This window comes from Delphinapterus leucas, chromosome 3, assembly GCF_059928025.1.
Source record: "Delphinapterus leucas isolate spDelLeu-1000000601 "Yukka" chromosome 3, BTC_Dleu_Yukka2, whole genome shotgun sequence".
NCBI classification, from domain to species: Eukaryota; Metazoa; Chordata; class Mammalia; order Artiodactyla; family Monodontidae; genus Delphinapterus; species Delphinapterus leucas.
In genome coordinates this window covers 47765698-47786224 of record NC_143131.1, presented here as the reverse complement: position 1 = coordinate 47786224, position 20527 = coordinate 47765698, and the positions used below count along the sequence as shown (strand labels likewise).

The 20527-nt window shown below is 37.7% G+C and overlaps 1 protein-coding gene across 8 annotated transcripts in view; it reads left to right on the top strand.

Annotated features, from left to right (window-relative positions):
- Positions 1–20527, top strand: part of PDE4D (phosphodiesterase 4D) — a 1204091-nt gene that overhangs the window by 889993 nt on the left and 293571 nt on the right. Inside the window, exon 1 of one of the 8 annotated variants that reach the window (XM_022597031.3) lies at positions 1–20527. This exon is cut by the window's left edge and continues 50615 nt beyond it. The exons of the other annotated variants lie outside the window; for them this stretch is intronic. Coding sequence (XP_022452739.2) covers positions 20463–20527 — 65 coding nt within the window. The 5' untranslated portion in view covers positions 1–20462. 8 annotated transcript variants of the gene reach the window in all.

The window sequence follows — 20527 nt, the reverse complement described above, 5'->3', positions numbered from 1 at the left end:
AAGACTCGCAGGTATTTAAAAAACAAAACAAAGCAAGCAAAGAAACAAAAAACCTTCAGGTGGGGAGCTGCAGATTTTTAGAGGATTCAGCTTTGAGAGGTAGCTGTTCAGAGGATATAGGCGCCAATACCTGCCTCTATGTAGGTCATAGATACTGAGTTAATTTCATCTGCATGTTTATACAAGTATTTTCAATTAAGGCTTCTCTTTATTCCGTGTGTTTGGAAAATTTAAACAAACTATTATTGTTTTTATATTAGCGTCTTGGCATTTGAATATATGACACCAGAGATGATTTAATAAATATAAAGCAAATCCATTTAATTTCTCACACCATCAGATGTACGGCCATATATATTTACTTGAAGTTCTCTGTAGACTACCGTTTGAAAGAAGAGCTTCCATAGGGTGTGATTTAAAGACATTTTTCTACAAGCTGTTTAATTAGAATGGGCTTTAAAAATACTGTATCATATCATAAACCTTCAAAACAAAATGGTTAATTGTCTTCTGAAGGCCATAGAAAATGTTTCTTAAATGTCATTCTCAAATACCACTTCTAGAGTGAAGGTAAAACAATTGTTTCCCCACCAGCTGAAATGTGGTTTCGCCAAATACAAGATGAAATAACTCCAGTGGTTAATTGAGCTTTCTCTTGATTTAGGAAGATAAAGGCAACATTTTAGTTATGATTCACTCAAGGAATTTAAGACGTTCTCTTAAATTATTTTGAGCAACAAAGCAAAAACAGAGGCCTGGAATCCCCGTGTTCGAGGGAACCTTTAAAAGTTCTACCTACTCCTCAGGGCCTGACTGCCCATTCTCACATTTTCGTTGTGTTTTTCTTCTACCCAAAGCTCCAATACATCTCCTCACAGAAATCGCCTCTTCCAGCAACCCCAAGGGAGCCTATTCTGTTTTTGTTAAAACGTTCTTCTTTATGTAATTCCAAGTCTCTTCATCAAGATTTCCTGGTGGAATAACACTTTACATCGCTGTAGGCATCTCTCAGGTCTTGCCCATCCTTTTTGTCTCTGTCATTCCCCCCAGAAGAATGGTCTTCTCTTTTCTACCAGCTTTCAAGACCCAATCCAGGATCCTCTTTCCTTGACATCTTCTCTGACTATCCATCCCACAAGGATTTTTTCCTTCTCTACCTTCTTATCGTAACATTCCTGATCTGTGTCATTCATTCATTTGTTGATCTGCCCAATGTTTGTTGAGTGCTTCCTATGGTCCAGGCACCGTTCCAGTTACTGGAGATATAGGAGGATGTAAAGCAGGCAATTCCTGTGCTCATAGAAGTTCTATTCTAGGAGGTGAGATCCACAATGAAGAACACAACAATTTCACATATGATAAGACCTAGGAAGTGAATAAAATACAATAATGTGGTGCTTTTCATGGGTGTGTGTCTCTTACCAACCATCCCCTCTTTTTATTGTAAACTCCCTGAAGCAAATACTACCTCTTTATATTCATTTGTATTTATTATAGTGACCCCAAAATACTGACTCATCTTCATAAGTATGTGATATTATTCTAAATAGATAGTGTTTAATCATTTGGGATTTATGTGAAGTTGGATTAAGTTGGTAATGTCTTAATTAGAGTTGATGCTGCTTGGAAAAACACATTTGACACTTGTGGAAGCCTTAACAGATGTCAGAGTGTTGGTAGGTTCCCTTACACGATGTTAACTCTGAAGCTGTCCTGGAAATGTATGAACTAGTTTCACTTTCAACTGTCTACCCTTGACTTCCTATGAAATCAAGACAGATTTTGCTATTCCTTAGCTTTCCCCTAACTTCTGTTGACCCCTCCCCCTCCAACCCCATCAGGCCCCCACTTCTCCTTTAGAAAAATCTGAAAGGTTAAGTCACCTACTTACATTTAATTACACGCCCAACCCTGTTTTGATTTTTGTGATGAATATAAGGAACTATGAGATCCCAGTTAATGTATACATTGTATACAGTGCCTAACAATGAAATATGATGACTCCAATTAAGATGAAAAAGCTTCTATTTATCAGCACAGAATTATTCCCTTTGAATTATCATACAGCAGCTGACCCTGTCTAAGCGCATGAACTTAACCTTGTTTTTAAATTATCATACAGCAGCTGACCCTGTCTAACCTCGTGAACTTAACCTTGTTTGGGGTGTGTGTGTGTGTGTGTGTGTGTGTGTGTGTGTTTTACTGATTGCCAGTGGTACCAGATCCTGAATTAGTACTTAGCAACATCAACATTCATAGTATAAAAGAAGTGCATGGTCCAAAGGAGTTAGGCATGACCTTTCCAAACATCAACTTACAGCTACAAAATAATGAATAATTGCAACTCCTTAAGGGGTTGTTTTGAATATTGGAAGAAAAAACATAGATAAAGAACCAAGTGTAGGGCTTCCCTGGTGGCGCAGTGGTTGAGAGTCGGCCTGCCGGTGCAGGGGACGCGGGTTCGTGCCCCGGTTCGGGAGGATCCCACATGCCATGGAGCGGCTGGGCCCGTGAGCCATGGCCGCTGAGCCTGCGCGTCCGGAGCCTGTGCTCCGCGGCGGAAGGGGCCACAGCAGTGCGAGGCCTACATACCACAAAAAAAAAAAAGAACCAAGTGGATAGTAGGTGTTAAACAAATACGAGTTTCCTCTACCTTCTCTGAGTTACCAAATTACTCATTCAGCTAGTCACTCAGACTTTGGTTAATGATTAGCTAAAGAGTAACAGTGAAGATTTTTATTTTTTTAATTGAGTCTACTAGGATTGGTTTCATGTATGGATGGAATAAGCACTTGCCGTTTCATCACAATTAATTCTCCAAAAATTTTTTGTTAAAGGCCTGAAATGTTTGAAATTAATTCCACTGGTTAAGTTATTGTTATTTACCATACCTACTCTTAAAATATAAATAACCGATATTAACTCACTGTTGCATTAGCCAGTCTACATAAAGGAGTTTCTCTGAGATTAGTAAAACGGTAAGTCAGTAAATCCTAAACGATGGTTAAAAGGAAATCTGGTAACACAGCCAGCACTCCCCACATCAAATTTATTTTGTTTGGCTTTACAGTGTTGGCCAGGCAGTATTTTATAAATTTTGAGTTAGCACCACTATTTCAAAAGGAGAGATCTCTCATATAATTCCAAATTTCTGTTTACAAGCCAAAAACGTTGGTCACATTGGGGTATCATTCCTGGTGGATGAGCCATTCTTTAGGAAAGAGTGGCTTTTTATGGACATCTGATTACCCCAATAAAAATCTTCAAATGGTTCAATGACCTTTGCTCATCGTCTTTTCATTTTCTCCAAAAGCATCCTGTTAAACTATTCCTAATACTCCACTTTAAAGGGCACATAGAAAATGTTTCCTCTGGAGCCATAAATACTCTTGAGGCCAAATTATTATTATAATACAGCTATGATTGTTTTTTCATTCATTCCAGAATCTTAACAATTGAACAAAAGGGAGATACTATCTTCTTTAATAGTAAGAGTTAACATTTATTGAGTCTCTGACTACGTGCTGAGCACTCTTCTAAGCATTTTACCTACATCATCTGATATACTTCTCCCAGTCACCTCAATTACGCCCATTTTACAGTAGAACAGACTAAGGCATAGAAAGGTAAAGCCACGTGGCTTGGGTAAGGAGCCAGGTTGGGATTTATATGTTGTCACTCTGACTCGTGGTCTTCCTAACCACTGTCTGATGCCACTTTCTCTGTATTGCCCGGTGTGTTAGCCTCAGTGCTTCAACTGGAGCCTTTGGGATCTATTTAAAGACGAAAAACACAGTTGTATTGTCTCATCATTTGAGAAACAGAAAGATAGGACTGCCATGTTGCAGGACTCAAAAGACACAATTCACATCATGGGTTGTGTAAATGGTACCCCCTGGAGTTGTGCAAAGTACAGTTTGCATAGACATGTGCAGTGGCCCTGCTAACAGGATCCTGCCCACAAAAGAGGATTTTTACTCTTTGTTCCTTTAAAGATTTTTAGTGAGCCACCCCCCAGACAGCTTCTACTTAGGTCTCTCCTCATGCTAGGAATCAAAGATCACCATTGTTTCCACAATTAGTTCTTTCACATAATCTAAAGACTGCCAGGCAGTTCTTGAGAGTGAATTGAAATTCTCTGTAGCCGTTTCTTCTGCTTCTGGTCATGTCAAGCAGTAGTTGAAGACATACGTTCTCAGAAATAATCTCTAAGGAGTTGGAGCCAGGTTGCTCACAGGCTATTTCCCCAGGATAAGCAAGCGTGGTGTTGGCTCTTCTGTGCTGTTGCAGAGCTTGGTGTGCAATGGTGACTCACCATCCTTCCACAGAACATGTGGTAACCCTGCAGCCAGATTGTGCCCCGTGGTATGTGACTCCCATTGAGTCAGGAGAGTCGCTCAGGCATTAAAATTTGACCTCGTGGCCTACCTGCCGGTTATGAAAGGGCAAGAATTCCTCAGCATTACTGAAGCCGTATCATTTTCATTGTAGGACCTATTTAGGTAACAGCAACAGCAATGAAGAAAAAGCATTTGGTTATTGAGGCCCCTGTTGAATATCTTGTGCTATTTCAAAAGAAGACATTCCATTTATCCTTAAAAAACAAAAAGTTCATTTCAGAGGAAATATATCAATTGTACTCACTGAACAATGGAGCAGAATAAGAGTCAGAGTTAACTCAGATATGCCTGTTTCACTGTGGGCTGAAATCTTCTCTTCTTGTTTCTAGTTTCTCTAATTGAAATGGAAACCTAACCCCATTTCAAAACACTATCCCCTGGGCCTGAATAAAAATAAAATTGGCCTCATAAGGACTCTCATCTGTCTTCTTGCACTATGGAGGAATGCTGGGTCCCCAGCAGTTATCTTAGTGCCTAAGTCACTAGGCAGGCGTTTTAAAGGACAATTTAACCAATGATTTTGGTACAACCAGACAATAATATTACTGTTTTCGTTTGGTCACTCAAATACCCAAACCCTGAATTCATTATCTCACAAGCACATGTGTTCGGTTATTAAAGAGAAATTCTAACCTTAAGGAGAATAGTATTTTTTCTTCCCAACTAAACTATTAGGTCCTCCAGGGCGGCAACCACATCTTGTGCTTTTTTATCGTCCATGGGATCTAGAATGAGTAAGTCGTGAAGGCTGGATGCCTTACTTCACCTCTTAGCAAAGTAAAGTATAACTCATAAGTATCAATGTAGTGCAGGAAATAGCACACTATCTGGAAAGGTTAATAAATATGTCTCCTTGCATGAATCACTTCTTACCAGAATTCTCTTTCTTCCCAGATCCCAGCACTAGGGTTCTGTTGTCCATGGTACGTACTCTAGTCCTCAGTGTCTAGAGCCTGTGAACTTTTTATGGGCCTTTGAAAATATTTGAGAACTGAAAAGTAAAGTAGTTGACTCCAAAATGCAAAAAGAAAACTGCAAAATCCTGATTAAAGTTTAATTAAATGTTCAAAAGTGTAGCATTGTGTCAACTTCGATAATTACTAAGTATTTATCAAAAGTTTATTATATTTGGGAAAAAAAACTTGTGGGCTGAGGTTTTTTTTCATTTCACAAGAATTCTAAAGTGTGTTGGATGATTGCAGAGAAATCAGGGTTAGTCGTTAGCTAAATGAGTTTAGTAGCAAATAATTTCAAAAGCAAAATTATAAAGATCCTTTCTAGATTTTCATAACAAAAATATTGTATAATGTGGGAAGTGGATCCATTTTAATGTACTGGATGTAATGTGTAGTAGGGATTAAACTACTGTCCATTTGCAGGATAATTTTTTAAATAACTTATTTTTTTATTTATTATTTTTTAAAAAATAAAACCAAGCTGTCATTGTCATTTGGAGTTCCTATAAGGTAACTCTTAAGAAAAAGGTTAACTATTTGCAGAGAAGTCTGAATGTTAACCGGAGACTAACTTAGTCCTGGGGGAAACTAACTCACGGAAGGACTGTCGTCAGCTGAATGAAGGCTTAAATTTCATGGACTTGGAGGGAGAGCCTTTTCACATTCTCTTCCCATATGGAGTAAGAATCTGCTCTGAAAGTGGAGAGTATTTTGCATTATCTCTTCTAGCTCCTTTGCTTTCGACTTTCCACAAAGCAACTTCTGCGAATTACCATCTTTAAGACTCAACTTTTTTGCAAAATTGTCAAAGTACTCTCTTTAAGAACACAGAGAACACACTAAAGTAGTTCCTCTGAAAATCACAGTTCTCTGCTGTGTACAGCTATTTTTTTAGAGTTCACTGCCTGCCTGGAATGAACAGGCTGTCTTTCTCCCCAGAAGAGCACAGGCTGATACACAAGGTCAAGTTAAACAGTATCTAAGTCTGCTTTCCTATCCCTTATACAGGAATTATCTGTTCTAAAAGCAAAATTTAACTGTAAATATTAATATACATACAGAAATTGTTCTTGAGTTCAAAAGGAAAATTAGTCTTCATTTTGAAAAAGAATCAACATAATAAAATAAAAGTGTGTATTTTTTTTTCCAAAAGTGATTGTTGACTACTACATTTGTATATCTGGTATCTAAAATACTTGAAATATTTGTAAGTTTTAATTCCTAGAATGAAAATAATGGTTAATTTCTAATGATTTTGATGTTGTGTCCACAAAAATAACTGTGACCAGTAGTGAAAGCTTATCCATCCCATCATCTTTATCTTAGGATTGCTTTAAAAAGTTAAAAAATAAAAAACTCTCCTGCTGAGATGCTATTTGCGATGCTATTTGTTTAGTTCTTGAGGTCTAAGTCCTACCCTAAGGCCTTGAGAATGCCTCTTAGGCTCCTCCAGACCTCAGTTTCCTCAACCGTTTGAGGAGGAAACTATAGTACTTAGCTCATGAGTTTGTTTGTGTGTTTTCTTTTCTTATTTTTTAAATTTATTTTATTCAAGTATAGTTGATTCACAATGTCGTGTTAAATCCTGCTGTCCAGCAAAATGATTCAGTTATACATATATATTCTTTTTCATATTCTTTTCCATTATGGTTTATCTCAGGATGTTGAATATATCAAGTTCCCTGTGCTGTAGAGTAGGACCTTGTCGTTTATATGAGTTTATTTTAAATATTAATGAGATGACATGTGTGAGCACCTTACCCGGTGCCTGGCACATGGTGAGCCTGAGTTCTAGCCACTTCTTGCACTCAACTCTCTGGGGAAGCACTCTCTGGACTTCAGTTCCCTCACCTGATAAATGGGTACGTAAAGGCTTCACATGGCTGATGTAGAAGTTAAGTGTGTTAATAACATCAAACATTCAGTGACTCCAAACAGGTTCTTCGAGCTCTGGCCAGAGCAGACTTCCCATCCAGAGGCACGGCTCTCTCATTCACAGGCCGATGGGTGGTTGGCTTTGGCAGATTTTGTGGGTCTCCACAAGCACCCTCTCATTTTCCTTTCAATATGTGGTGCAACTCTTCCCGGAAAAGTCATTTCTTTGAATTGAGCTTGAAAATATCCCTGTTAGAATTGAAGTAGTTTATCTGGATTTATAGCACATGACATAATAGCTTCTCCTAAACACTTAAGAAAGAATCTTTTCCTCCTTAAAAATGATGCTGGGGTCAGCTCACTGACTGCCCAAGCCTTCTCCCAGTGTGTTTCTTACCCAGTTCCTTTTTCTTTGGGAAAAAATTTTTACTGTAAGGATGTGGGAACTCTGTTTCGGCAAAGAAGGTCAAAAGTAGCTTTCAGAGATAGAGGGTTATGAAAAAGAATTCAGGCAAGATCAATTTTTGAATTCTAATTCCAGCCATGAAGCAAATGCCACAAAAGGGCACAGGAAGAAAATCTGTAAAATGCTTATCTGCCATGGTTAACCAAAAATGTACTCTGTTGTTAAGCTGACACCCTGTGAGCCAGATATTGTGCTAGGTAGTGGGAATACAGAGACGAATAAACCGCATTCCTGCTTTCAAGGGGCTCACAACATTGTGGGAAAGCCCACATGTCTGTTTAGGGCCAGACACTGGGGATACAGGGACGGGAAGCCACGATCCCTTCCCCTTCACCAGATAAGGAGAGGATCACACTGTGTTCGTAAGCACTCGGGTTGGAATTAGCACCGGAATCTGGAATTTGCTTAGCCCAGGGCAGACTGAAAAGCAGTGGGACTAGAGGAGCTGACCCCTGAGTTAATTCCTGACCCAAAAAAAAAGAGAGAGCAAGAGAGATAAAAGGGAAGAACAATAAGGCTGCCAGAGAAGCCTGTGCAAAGATCTGAAAGTGGAAGAGAAGGAAACCTTGCAGGTGGGCAACATGTTGTCTCCTTCCATCCCAGAACAACCCTGGGAAGAAGATAAGTGTGTTATCTCATAGAAGAAAAGTGGAATCTTAGGAGATTAAGTTGTTTTCAAAGATCACAGTCAAAATCAGTTGGCTGAACAGTAGCTGTGGAACTCTGCTGTCCCTATAATTGCTATTGCATGCTGCTGAGCATTGTAAATACGTTACAAAGAAGTAAAAAAATATACATATATAATAGTAGTAATCAAAATTAACCCAGGATGTTCACAAAATTGAATGAAGCCAAGGAGACTGAACTTCTGAGCTTGTCTTGGAGTTAGCTGGCCTTTACTGCTGCTTGTGTTAGATCTTGAAGGGCGATGGGGGAGAAGGTGAAAGGCTCACAAGGCAGGGGAAATGGCATGGGAAGATTTGGGGCAAGGCGTGTACCATGTGTAGGGCTGTCATCGTAGGAGAAGGCTGTAATTGATTCGGTAGGGGGGAAGAGGAGGCTATTGAAGGTTTTTAAGCAGGGAATTTAACATTTTAAGTTTTGTCTTAGAAAGATAACCCAAAGACAATAGAGAGACTAAACCTTAGATGTGTAAGATGGGAGGCAAGAGAACTATTCACAGTCTATTATGTAAAGGGAGTCAGGGGATCAGGGTCAAAGCTAAGATGGAAACATAAAACAATGATTTTATCTTTTTTTAAATTTTTTTATTGAAGTATAGTTGATTCACAATGTTTTAGTTTCAGGTGTTCAGCAAAGTGATTCAGTTTTATGTGTGTGTGTATATATATTATTTTCCCTTATAGGTTATTACAAAATATTGAAAAATATTGAGTAGAGTCCCCTGTGCTCTACAGTAGGTCCTTGTTGGGTATCTACTTTATATATAGTATTTGTGTATCTGTTAATCCCAAACTGAATTCATCCCTCCACCACCCACCCCTTCCCCTTTGGTAACCATAAGTTTGTTTTCTATGTCTGTGGGTCTATTTCTGTTTTGTAAATAAGTTCATTTGTATCATTTTTTAGATTCCACATATAGGCGATATCATATGATAAAATGATTTTAAATCAAAGTATTATAATAGTAACATCATACACTTTAAAATTTTAAAACCGCTCTCCCTCATATTTATTGAATTCTCTTTTAAAACTCATTTTTAAGAGAAGATATCATATATTGAGCCCTTACTATATGCCAGACACGTTTGGCAAGATTTTATGTGTCTCATTTAATCCTCACAAACCCTATTTTATCTCCATTTTATAGCCTAGGAATCAGGCTTAGAGAAGGTTAAGTAACTTGTTCAAGGTCAAACAACTAGTCACTAGTGGTGTTTGGATTTGCACCCAGGCAATCTGACCTCAAAGGCTACTTTTTAACCCTCTTTAATTAACAGACATTGTCTCAAAAAGCAGACTTTTTACATTAAATAGAACTTATTTGTAATTGGGGTCAAGGGGAAATTACTTGAGTTGCCTGGATTATTTTACCATTCCTTTTAACATGGGCAAGGAAAAATGTTATCAAACAAATGTAAATTAAACGAGTCCACTGAAATTTTGCTTTCTAGTAAATCAATTTCCTTCTTTATCTATTGCATCAGGTGTTAAATTATCATTAAAGGACATTCTATGTGCATTTATTTCTGACACATTTTTTTCCAAATCCTATTTTAATGAAAACCTCCAGTTGTCTCACAATGTTAGAAACAAGGGCTTCAGTTGGCAATGTGATTTTTCCAGTTGTATGATGTCTTTCAAAAAATCTTTTTAAAATTATTTTTATTAATTTAATTCAATTTTAGAATATAGCATTGTCCCTTGAGATAGGTAAATAGCATTAGGAACCACTTGATTAAACATAGGGTCTGGTATGAATCTGAAAGCAGAACTAAAGATATAATATGACCTATAATTTGGATACATGCTGATAACATTTATGTACATTTAAACAAAGTACCAGCTAAAGAGATGATTTAAAGGAAAACAGATGTTGGTCAAGGCAATATTTTTGCTCTTGACTGTGTCTATGTAACAGCAAGCAACACTTTATAAAATAGAGTCAGTGATGAATAAAGCAAGTACATTGATTTCTCAAGGTGAGAATCCATGTCTTAAACCTTTTATTTCTAATGCTTTGCTTTGCTCTTTAAGAACGAGACATCTAGAACAAGACTGGCTATCAGTTCCTGAATGTACCATTAAAATTTAATCTTTTTGATTCCACTTACATCAGTACTTAAATTCACGGAGACAGAAAGCTGGTGGTTGTCTGGGTTCAGGAGGAGAGAGGAATGGGTGTTACTGTTTAACGGGTATTACGTAGTTACACTTTGAGAAAATGAAAAAGTTTGGAGACGGATGGTGGTGATGGTTGCCCAACAATGTGAATGTACTTAATGCCATTGAGCTGTACACTAAAAAGGGTTAAAGTGGTAAATTTCATGTTATGTCTGTTTTACCACAGTAAAAAAAAATACTTAATCTTGACGTATGCTTATAGAGGGTACAAATATAGTTAGCCATTTGATAAAGAGAATAGCTAATTCCTTCGTTTTAAAGTAAAATCTATAGATTTCTAGCTTCAGAATGGTGGACAGATGACCTCCCTACCCCACTTTTCTCTAAAAACATCACCCAAATCAATAACGTGAGTGAACTCTGAAAATAGGGATCGTACAGAGGTGTGTATAGTGTACACCCATCCACAAGCCCTCACTCTCAGGATAGTCAGCGTACCCTCCCCTTGGAAGACAGAGATTCTGGAATAACAGGCAGAGAGAGCAGAAGGAATAGCTGTGCAAACAGGAGGATGAAACAAAACTCTGCAAATAGATCAGGAAGACCTCCACTTCCCTTCTGTTGCCCACATCGGAACGCTAGCAGGCAGATTTACACCTGTCCCTAGAAAACGCAAACTACCTCAGAGGAAACAGTCTTACAGTGACATTTAGGGTGGTCAAATAAAATACCTGCTGGGCACTGACCACACTGTAGCCACTCCCCCAGGCACCCACAGCCACCATCATCCTTCCAGGCCTCAGCCTCATCTATGAACCAGAATCAGGGATCCAGGCAGGAGTTTGAGGATCCTACTTTCACTACTGTCTGATGAGCTATTTGAATGCATCTCTTTAATACCATTTAAATATTTAATTAAAATGAGGTTACATTTACAAAGATACATGTAATTTGAGAATTAAGAGGACCGTGAAGAGTGAAAGAAGGAGAAGCAGGGGTTAGAATATAAAGGAAATACAATAGCACTTATGAAACTTTAAACTTACTTGATCCATACAATGTGGGTTTTGGGTTTTTTTGCTACAGTATTTTGACTTAGTGCAAAGTTCTCAAAGCCAATTGTAAAGTGCATATCCTGTCAACATTACTGATCCCAGGCAAAAATGTTGATACTAGTTTTAAAAACTAGTTTTCTGCACCTTTTAACTGACAATATAATTTGTTGACAAATGTTGAAATCTATACCTTATCAGAGGTCTCACATATTGTTACCTTTTAAAATGATCATTTGTTAGCCAGTATTACTTAATGAGGCAATCAAAATGCCCTGTGTTGTGTAGGTAACAGCAAACCACCCTTACCCATGCGAGGAGTATGACTAAAGACCTTATCCCACTTTACAGCTAACAGGCTCATGATCTTGTCATATATACCCTCATTATGAATCTAAAAATTAGAAAAAAGGACAGTGAACTTAGATTGTTTAATCCTGGATATCTTGAAAATCTAGAATTTACTGGCTGTTAAATATGTCCATTGTTATGCCAGTAACATGCACACATACACCATTTACAATGGATATTTATTCATTGCTGCTGTCCAGCTGAAGAGGATGGATGTCTTAAAAACAATTCCCAAAAACATAATAGCAACTTTTAATCTCCGTCTCTTCTCCCTCACCAACCCACTCCCCTTTCTCATAAGCAAACACACACATACACACACACGCACGCACGCACGCGTGCACACACAGCAGATACATCTGGATCCAATTACTTTTTCTACCGCCAGTGATGTGACTTTGAACAAATCACTAGCTTTCTTTATTCATAAAATTATCACCCTTAATTTGCAAGGTAGCTGTGATGAATAAATAAGAAAGTGTATAATGTACTTATTAGGTAATTAATAGTAATTATTTTTTAATTTATGACAGCTTTATTGTTTTAAATTAATTTTTCAATGCAGACTCAGTCTCTAATCAGTGTAGAATCATTTAGTTTTTCCATTTGTTTTGTCAATTTTGTTGGTTGTGTTTTTCAAGGAATTTTTCCATGTTGCCTAAATTTCCAAATTTATTGGCATAAAGCTGTTCATAATACATTTTCATTAATTTTTTATGTCTATAGAACTGACACTGATAATTCGTGTTTTCTCAGATCAGTTCTTTATCAGCATTACTAGGTGTTCGTCAATTTATTATTCTTTACAAGGAACCAGCTTTCGGCTTTGATGATTTTCTTTTTTATGTCATGGTTTTATACTCTTATCTTTATTTTTTATTTTATTTTTCTTTTAGTCTACTGTTAAAGTATAATTGGCTGTTATCTTTCTAGCTTCTTGATATTATACTTTATAAAATATTGTCAATCTTTCTTCTTTTCTTTTTACCCCCCAGCTTTATTGAGGTATAATTGGCAAATAAAATTATGTGTATTTAAAGTGTGCAACATGATGATTTAATATTTGTATATATTGTGAAATGATTACCACAATCAGGTTAATGAACACGTCTGTCACCTTACGTAGTTACCATTTTTTATGGTGATAATACTTAAGACCTACTCTTTTAGAAAACTGCAAGTTTACAATACAGTATTAACTATAGTCACTGTGTGGTATGTTAGATTCACTGAACTTATTCTTCTCACAACTGAAGGTTTGTACACTTTGACCAGTATCTCTCCATTCTCCCCTCACCCATATTACCATTCTACACTCTGTTTCTATGATTTTGACTTTTTTTTTTTTTCTTTTAGATTCCACATATAAGTGAGATCATACAGTATTTGTCGTTCTCTGGCTTATTCACTTAGCATAAGGTCCTCTAGGTTCATCCATGTTGTCACAAATGGCAGGATTTCCTTCTTTCCCGTGGCTGATTAATATTGCATTTTACATATCTATAAATATATATACACACACTACATATATATGCTATATATACTATATGATCTATGATATATATATCATATAATCTTTACTCATCCATTGGGGGACACTTAGGTTGCTTCCAAATCTTGGCTGTTGTGAATACTGCTGCAGTGAGCATGGAAGTGCAGATGTCTCCTTGAGAAACTGGTTTCTTTCCTTTGGATAAATACCTAGAAGTGGAATTGCTGGATCACATGGTAGTTCTATTTTTGATTTTTTTGAGGAATTCCATTCTGTTTTTTATAATGGCTGCACCGATTTACATTCCTACCAAGAGTGTACAAGGGTCCCCTTTTCTTCACATCTTTACTAGCATTTGTTATTGCTTGTCTTTTTGATTAAAAGAGTCTTAATAGGTGTGAGGTGCTATGTTATTGTGGTTTTGATTTGCAATTCCCTGATGATTAATTATGTTGAACATCTTTTTATGTACCTATTAGCCATTTGTATGTCTGCTCAGGTCCTTTGCCCATTTATTAATCATATTATTTGGGTTCTTTTGCTATTGAGTTGTATGAGTTTCGTATGTATTTAAAATATTAACACTTTATCAGATATGTGGTTTGCAAATATCTTCTCCCATTCCATAGGTTACATTTTCACTTCTGTGATATTGTGATTTATAAGAAATATATATTTGGTCATTCAGCTGACCAAAATCTCTTTCTAATATATATTAGGTCTTTTTCCACTCGTTCCTGGTTCATACCTCTTAAAACCGCTGGAATTTCCTGTGGTAAGGGCCATAAAGGTGTCTTTTGTTTTGTTAATGAGGTAACTTAAGGAAGAGGACTGGTTGGTAGGGGAACCCACCAATCCTTTAGAGGGTTGGAACTTTCAGTTTCACCCAGACCTCTGGGAAGGAGAGGGGCTAGAGGTTGAATCAATCCTCAAAGGCCAGCGATTTAATTAGTCTTACCTGTAACAAAGAAGCCTCCATAAAAACTGGAAAGAATGGGGTTCAGAGAGCTTCTGGAGTGGTGAATATGGGGAGATGAGGGCCAAGTGGTGCTCTAGAAGAGTGTGGAAGCTTTGTTTCCTTTCCCCATACCATGTATGCATCTTTTCCATTTGCCTGTTCCTGAGTTATATCCTTTTATAATAAACCAGTAATCTAGTGAGTAAATGAGTTTCCTAAGCTCTTGTTAGCAGCTCTAGCAAATTAATCAGATCCAAGGAGGGGGTCATGGGAACCTCTGATTTATAACCAGTTTTTCAGAAGCACAAGTAACAACCTGCGCTTGCAACTGACATCTGTAGAGAGCAGGAGGCTGTCTTGTGGGACTGAGCCCTTAACCTGTGGAATCTGATATTATCTCCAGGTGGATGGTGTCAGTATTGAGTTGAATTCTCAGACACCCTGCTGGTGTCAGAGAATTGCTTGTTGGTATGGGAAAGCCTCCCCCACACTCACACACTTTACAATTGGGTGCAGAACCCAAAAGAATTTCATTGATTATTTCATTTGCTGTGCAGAAGCATTTTAGCTTGATGTAAAGATTCAATGTAATACCTATAAAAATTCCAATGGCATTTTTCACATAAATAAAAAAGACAATTCTACCATTCACATGGAACTACAAAAGACCATTAATAGCCAAAACAATTTTGAAACAGAAGGACAAAGCTGGAGGCATCACATTTCCTGATTTCAGGCTATACTGCAAAGCTATAGTAATCAAAACAGTATGATACTGACATAAAAACAGACCCACAGATCAATGGAACAGAATAGAGAGCCCAGAAATTTACCCATGCATTTTTGGTCAATTAATTTTTAATAAAGGAGCCAAGGACATACATTGGGGAAAGGATAATCTCTTCAATAAATGGTGTTGGGAAAACTGGATAACCACATGCAAAAGAATGAAACTGGACCCCTATCTTACACCATTGACAAAACTTTACTTGAAATAGATTAAAGACTTAAATAGAAGACCTGAAACTATAAAATTCCTAGAAGAAAATAGGGAAAAACTCCTTGACATTGGTCTTGGCAATGATTTTTTAGATAGGACACCAAAAGCACAGGCAACAAAAGCAAAATAAAACAAGTGGGATTACATCAAATCATGATAATTATTGTTCTAACCTGACATTTTACAAAAGAGGTAGGAAACCTGAAGGTCAGAAGCCTTCAAAATGTAATACTTTGAGCTTTTCCTCAGAGTTAAGGAATTTAGCTCCAAAGACATTTATGCTTATAGAAAAGTCCTTGAATCCAAATGTATACTTAGTGAGTGTAGTAAGATAATAGAAACAGCTCAAAATCTGCTCCAGATTCCCCTCCAGATAAAGGAAATACCACATTATTCCTCAATAAGGAGGAAGTGCTGCAAGATTTCAAAATGTCTTGTTTTTATAATATTAGAGTACAGTGTAGAATGCCAGGAAACTGTAATCAAAAACAAAAAACAAAACCCTGCAGATCCATGGTCATTTTTTCCTAAAAAGTTAGTTGACATATATACAGTCCTGAATTTAAGCACATTTAACAGGCCTGCATATATTGTTAGATCATAGCATGGTTCTCAAAAATCTGCTCATGACAGATCTGTTGTAATCTGAAAATAAGAGTTTACTCAGAGAAGATTTGAAAGTGGGCAGAGTATTTCAAAGTAATAATATCTGAAAAAACTTGGATTGTATAGTAAAATCATTCCTTAACCGTTCATTCAGTTGGTTTCAGTTACTGTTTTATGTTTAACTCTTGGCTTTTGGTAAACGTCCTTAGTCCCATAAGTCGTGCTCACCATTGAATAAGAGAAGAGGAATCATGTTTAGGGTGCACCCAGTCTAGTTGCATGCAACTGGTGCTTTCCACAGGAGTGTTGCCCATATTGCCTTGTGACACCAATTAGTATGAGAGAGATTTTCAGTGATAGTTGGACCTTTTTTTTTTTCTATTAATCCTTATATTGGGGGGAAAATGTAATCAGCATATCAAACCCATTTATCAAATAAAGTTATCATTTAAATTTATGTTAAGTTAAAAAAAGTGAGTCAATGAAGAAAAATATCTAGTAAGTAATGGTATAGATGGTATAGATGCCAGTGTGGCAGATTTGTAGAGGTTGTGTCCAGATGCCTGAAGTTTAGGAAACATCATACTGCACAGTGGTTTGATTCAACCAAATGTATACGGTTGGATGACCTCAGTGAACATAAACATTTGTAGCACAGTCCTTTGAAATGTTGTGGTGACAATAGTCAGACAGAGGTTTATACAACACTGTACAATTTAGTGCATCGGGGAAATGCTAGAAATCATAGCAGCTTCTAGATTAAATGTATGCTCTTCAAAGCCATCCAGACAAGTGCCTCATGGTTCCTAAAGTCCACTCTCCTCAGATTCAGGCATCCACGTTAGCCACCTTATACACTATCATATATTTGTATACTAACAGGAATGTTTGGCGTTGGGAGCAGAGCTATATCCCTCCATTCTGAGAAGCTTTTCAGAGGAAAATTATGTGATAGTCAACATATAAAACATTATTTAAGAAATTTCCCTGTGACTCCAATAAAGATGTAAAAAAAAAAAAGAAATTTCCCTGTGAAAAAATTGCCTTAGGATGGAGAAAACACTGTAATATTGAGCAAGTATTATTAGGGTTTTTGAAAATTATTATTATTTCGTCACTACCTTTTTTTAGCACTTTTTTAATATTTATTAAATTTAATTAATTAATTAATTTTGGCTGTGTCAGGTCTTAGTTGCCGCATGCAGGATCTTCGTTGAGGTATGTGGGCTCTTTTGTTGTGGTACTTGGCTTCTTCGTTGCAGCATACAGGCTTCTCTCTAGCTGTGGCGCCAGAGCGCGTGGTTTCTGTAGTTTGTGGCACATGGGCTCTCTAGTTGAGGAGCATAGGCACAGTAGTTGTGGCACGCGAGCTTAGTTGCCCCTTGGCATGTGGGATCTTAGTTCCCCAACCAGGGATCGAACCCACGTCTCCTGCATTGGAAGGCAGATTCTTTACCACTGGACCACCAGGGAAGTCCCCTGTCACTACCTTAAATGTTAGGGGTAAGAGCAAAAGTAAAAATTTCAATCTCCATGGCCTGGTACTATTGTGTATCTGTCTTTTTCTGTAATGGCAACCTTGAAGTAGGGATCCAGGAATCTTTGAATCTTCTGGTTAGTCTCATATGTTGTCAGATTCCCCGCTACTTAAACTCAGTTTCTTTGGGCACAGGGATGATATATTAGTCATTAAGGGACTGTTACACAGTGTTTAGGAGATACCCAACAAGTGGGCTAGGATTTTCAGAGATAGATCCTTGGAATACGTGTAACATTGAGCACCACACAGGACAGCACTAACCTGAAGAGGTTAAAGATGTGTTTGTGACAGGGAAGGGAGTGCCGGTGAGCTAAGTAATCTCACTGGGACAGAGAGCCTTCTGGGGGATGGTGGAGCACAGGACTGACTATTTCAGGAGAGTTTAACACACAACATTCAGACATTACATTTTGTGATCACTGTCATTTTCTTTCTGAAATGACAGTTAGAAGATATTTGCCGGACCTTGCATGATAGAGAACAGTGCTTCAAATAAGTAATAGTAGTTGGTTACTTTTACTCAGTCTGGGTTTTTTTTTCCCCCACATTAAAATTCCAAGAAGAAAAGACAAACCTCTTTTTGTAAGCCCCCTGAGTAGTTCCCTCAGCTTTCTTTTGCATTTCTGAAAATATGTGATTGGTTAACCTGCCTTAAAGTGGCAGCAACATGTTAAACACGGAACAGAGCCAAGAATCCATGAAGGTCCCTGAATAGTCATAGGAAAACTGAAAAGCTTAAGGAGATAACTATATGTCAAGCAATTTATTGGTATTTACCTGAAGAGGGCTGAGGGTCACTCAGAGGAGACTAAATAATAAATGCAACTTGAAGTGTGACCAGGGGAGGAGCTGAAGTGTTTGTTGTAATGAGCAGCCAGAGGTCTGGCGGGATGCCTTACTACGTTAATTTCCCAAGTCCTTTGGGTGGGTCACAATTGCGCTAAAACATCCTGCCTGCAAATGCTAAATAAATACCAAGTTCACGTCAGACTAGAGAACCAACGTACTAACTAATGTCATTTAAGAAATCAGAATGCTTAAATTATTTTTCACTTGATAGTTCACATCCAAAATAACTGAAGTTGGCACACCCAGAGAAATATATATCCTCGGTGCAAATGTTTAGAGGGATGGGGAGGGAGGTCAAATCCTCTTCTCTTAGAAGCAATTTGAATTGTTTTGTTTGTTTGTTTTTTGTGTGTTTTTAAAATTTTTATTGGAGTATAGCTGATTTGCAATGTCATGCTAGTTTCAGGTGTACAGCAAAGTGATTCAGTTATACATATACATATTTAGTCTTTTTCAGGTTCTTATCCCATATAAATTATTACAGAATATTGAGTAGAGTTCCCTGTGCTGTACAGTAGGTCCTTGTTGGTTATCTATTTATATACAGTAGTGTGTATATGTTAATCCCAAGCTCCTAATTTATCCCTCTCCCCAACGTTTTCCCTTTGGTAACCATAAGTTTGTTTTCAAAATGGGTAGGCTTAATTATGTTTACTATAATAGAAAAGTTTTTATTTCAAATGTAGGAGGTGGGGCAGGGATTAGTCTTCACAATAAGAGATGTTGAGGTGATATGATATAAGCTTCATTCCTTACTGAAGGACTGTTAGGAATTTGCAAACCCAGAGTCTTGGTATATATAAATCAATGAAATTTGCATATGATTTTCAAAATGAAATAAGGTTTAGAAAACATTGTGCAAGAAAACAGCCTCAGTACATGTAGCCACTTGTCCAGCAGAAATTCATTAGATTTTTCAGTTTAAACATCACAGCATGACCTGATGCAACGTTGCCTGCTACGTTCTGTTGGATTTTTAAGAGGCAGTTTGTGTCTCTACAACCAAACCTAAAGCGTGACATTTCATTAAATGGGCTCAAAATGAACAGCTGCTAAGTTCCCCAAGTCCTCTCAACTTTGCTTTTGACTAGAAATTTTAGTTTTCAGTGCCAGACTTTGAGAAAATGATTTTTTTTTTTTTTGAGGGAGGATAAACAAGTCTGTGGAAAAGGGGTGTGTTCCTTATGAAGGTGCTCAGGGAATCTTACCCTGAATAACACAGACACCTCATTTCCCAGACGAGGAAATGGATTTATAAATTTTGAGATGTCTTCTGCCTGCTTGGCTGGTTTACACTCCAGGTCTCTGGTGCTGATCTGCAGCGAAGCTTTATAAGTTTCAGCAATTGACGAGGCTGGCTGGGCGCCAGGTCTTTTTTTTTTCCCCCTCTCACTTCCCTGCGATGTTTTGAACTGCCTTCCTACAGACGTCATACAGCCCTTGAGGAATAGTTTCTGCCTGGTGAGATTGAATGATAGTTCTCATTCACAAAGGCTTGGAGTCAGATTCTAAGCAGGGGACACAACGGAAATTACGTTCACAGGTACAGCAGCGAGCCCAGCTCAAGTGTGGAGAGCTTTGTTCCTTCCATGACTTATTGGCTCCCCCCGGAGAAGAGTGTTTTCCTGTGGTCGCCCTGAAATGGAACTTCACTGACAGCTCTGTGGTGTTACTGTACCTCGCGGTCATTTTCGTTTCCTTTCTACCTGAGCACTTTTAGAGTGTCAGAAACCTTTAAACCTTTTATTGCGGAATTGTAAAAAGGATGCGATCAAGTGGCTCTTTCACTGTGTTGGTTGCCCTTGTGACCAGATGAAGAATAGATTCAAAATCCAGTTCCTCCCTTGGCAATGCAAAACAGAAAACAAACTGTCACTTAAGAACAGCCCGGTGCTGGCGTAAATTCAGTATGAAAGAGGAAAAAGCTCCTATGTCTTAGAAGCCTCCCTCTGTTCTGGACTGGAGGCAGGAGTTGGATTCCGGGAAATTTGGATTTCTTCAAACAACCTCCTTTGGAAATGGAGTATATTTCAAGCCATCTTTTTCAAAATACAGCTGAAATGTATTAATCAGAATACTTGAAGATTTTTTCTTTCTTTTTTTTTCTCCAAAATGAGCATTATTATGAAGCCAAGATCCCGGTCTACAAGTTCCCTGAGGACTTCGGAGGGAGTGTG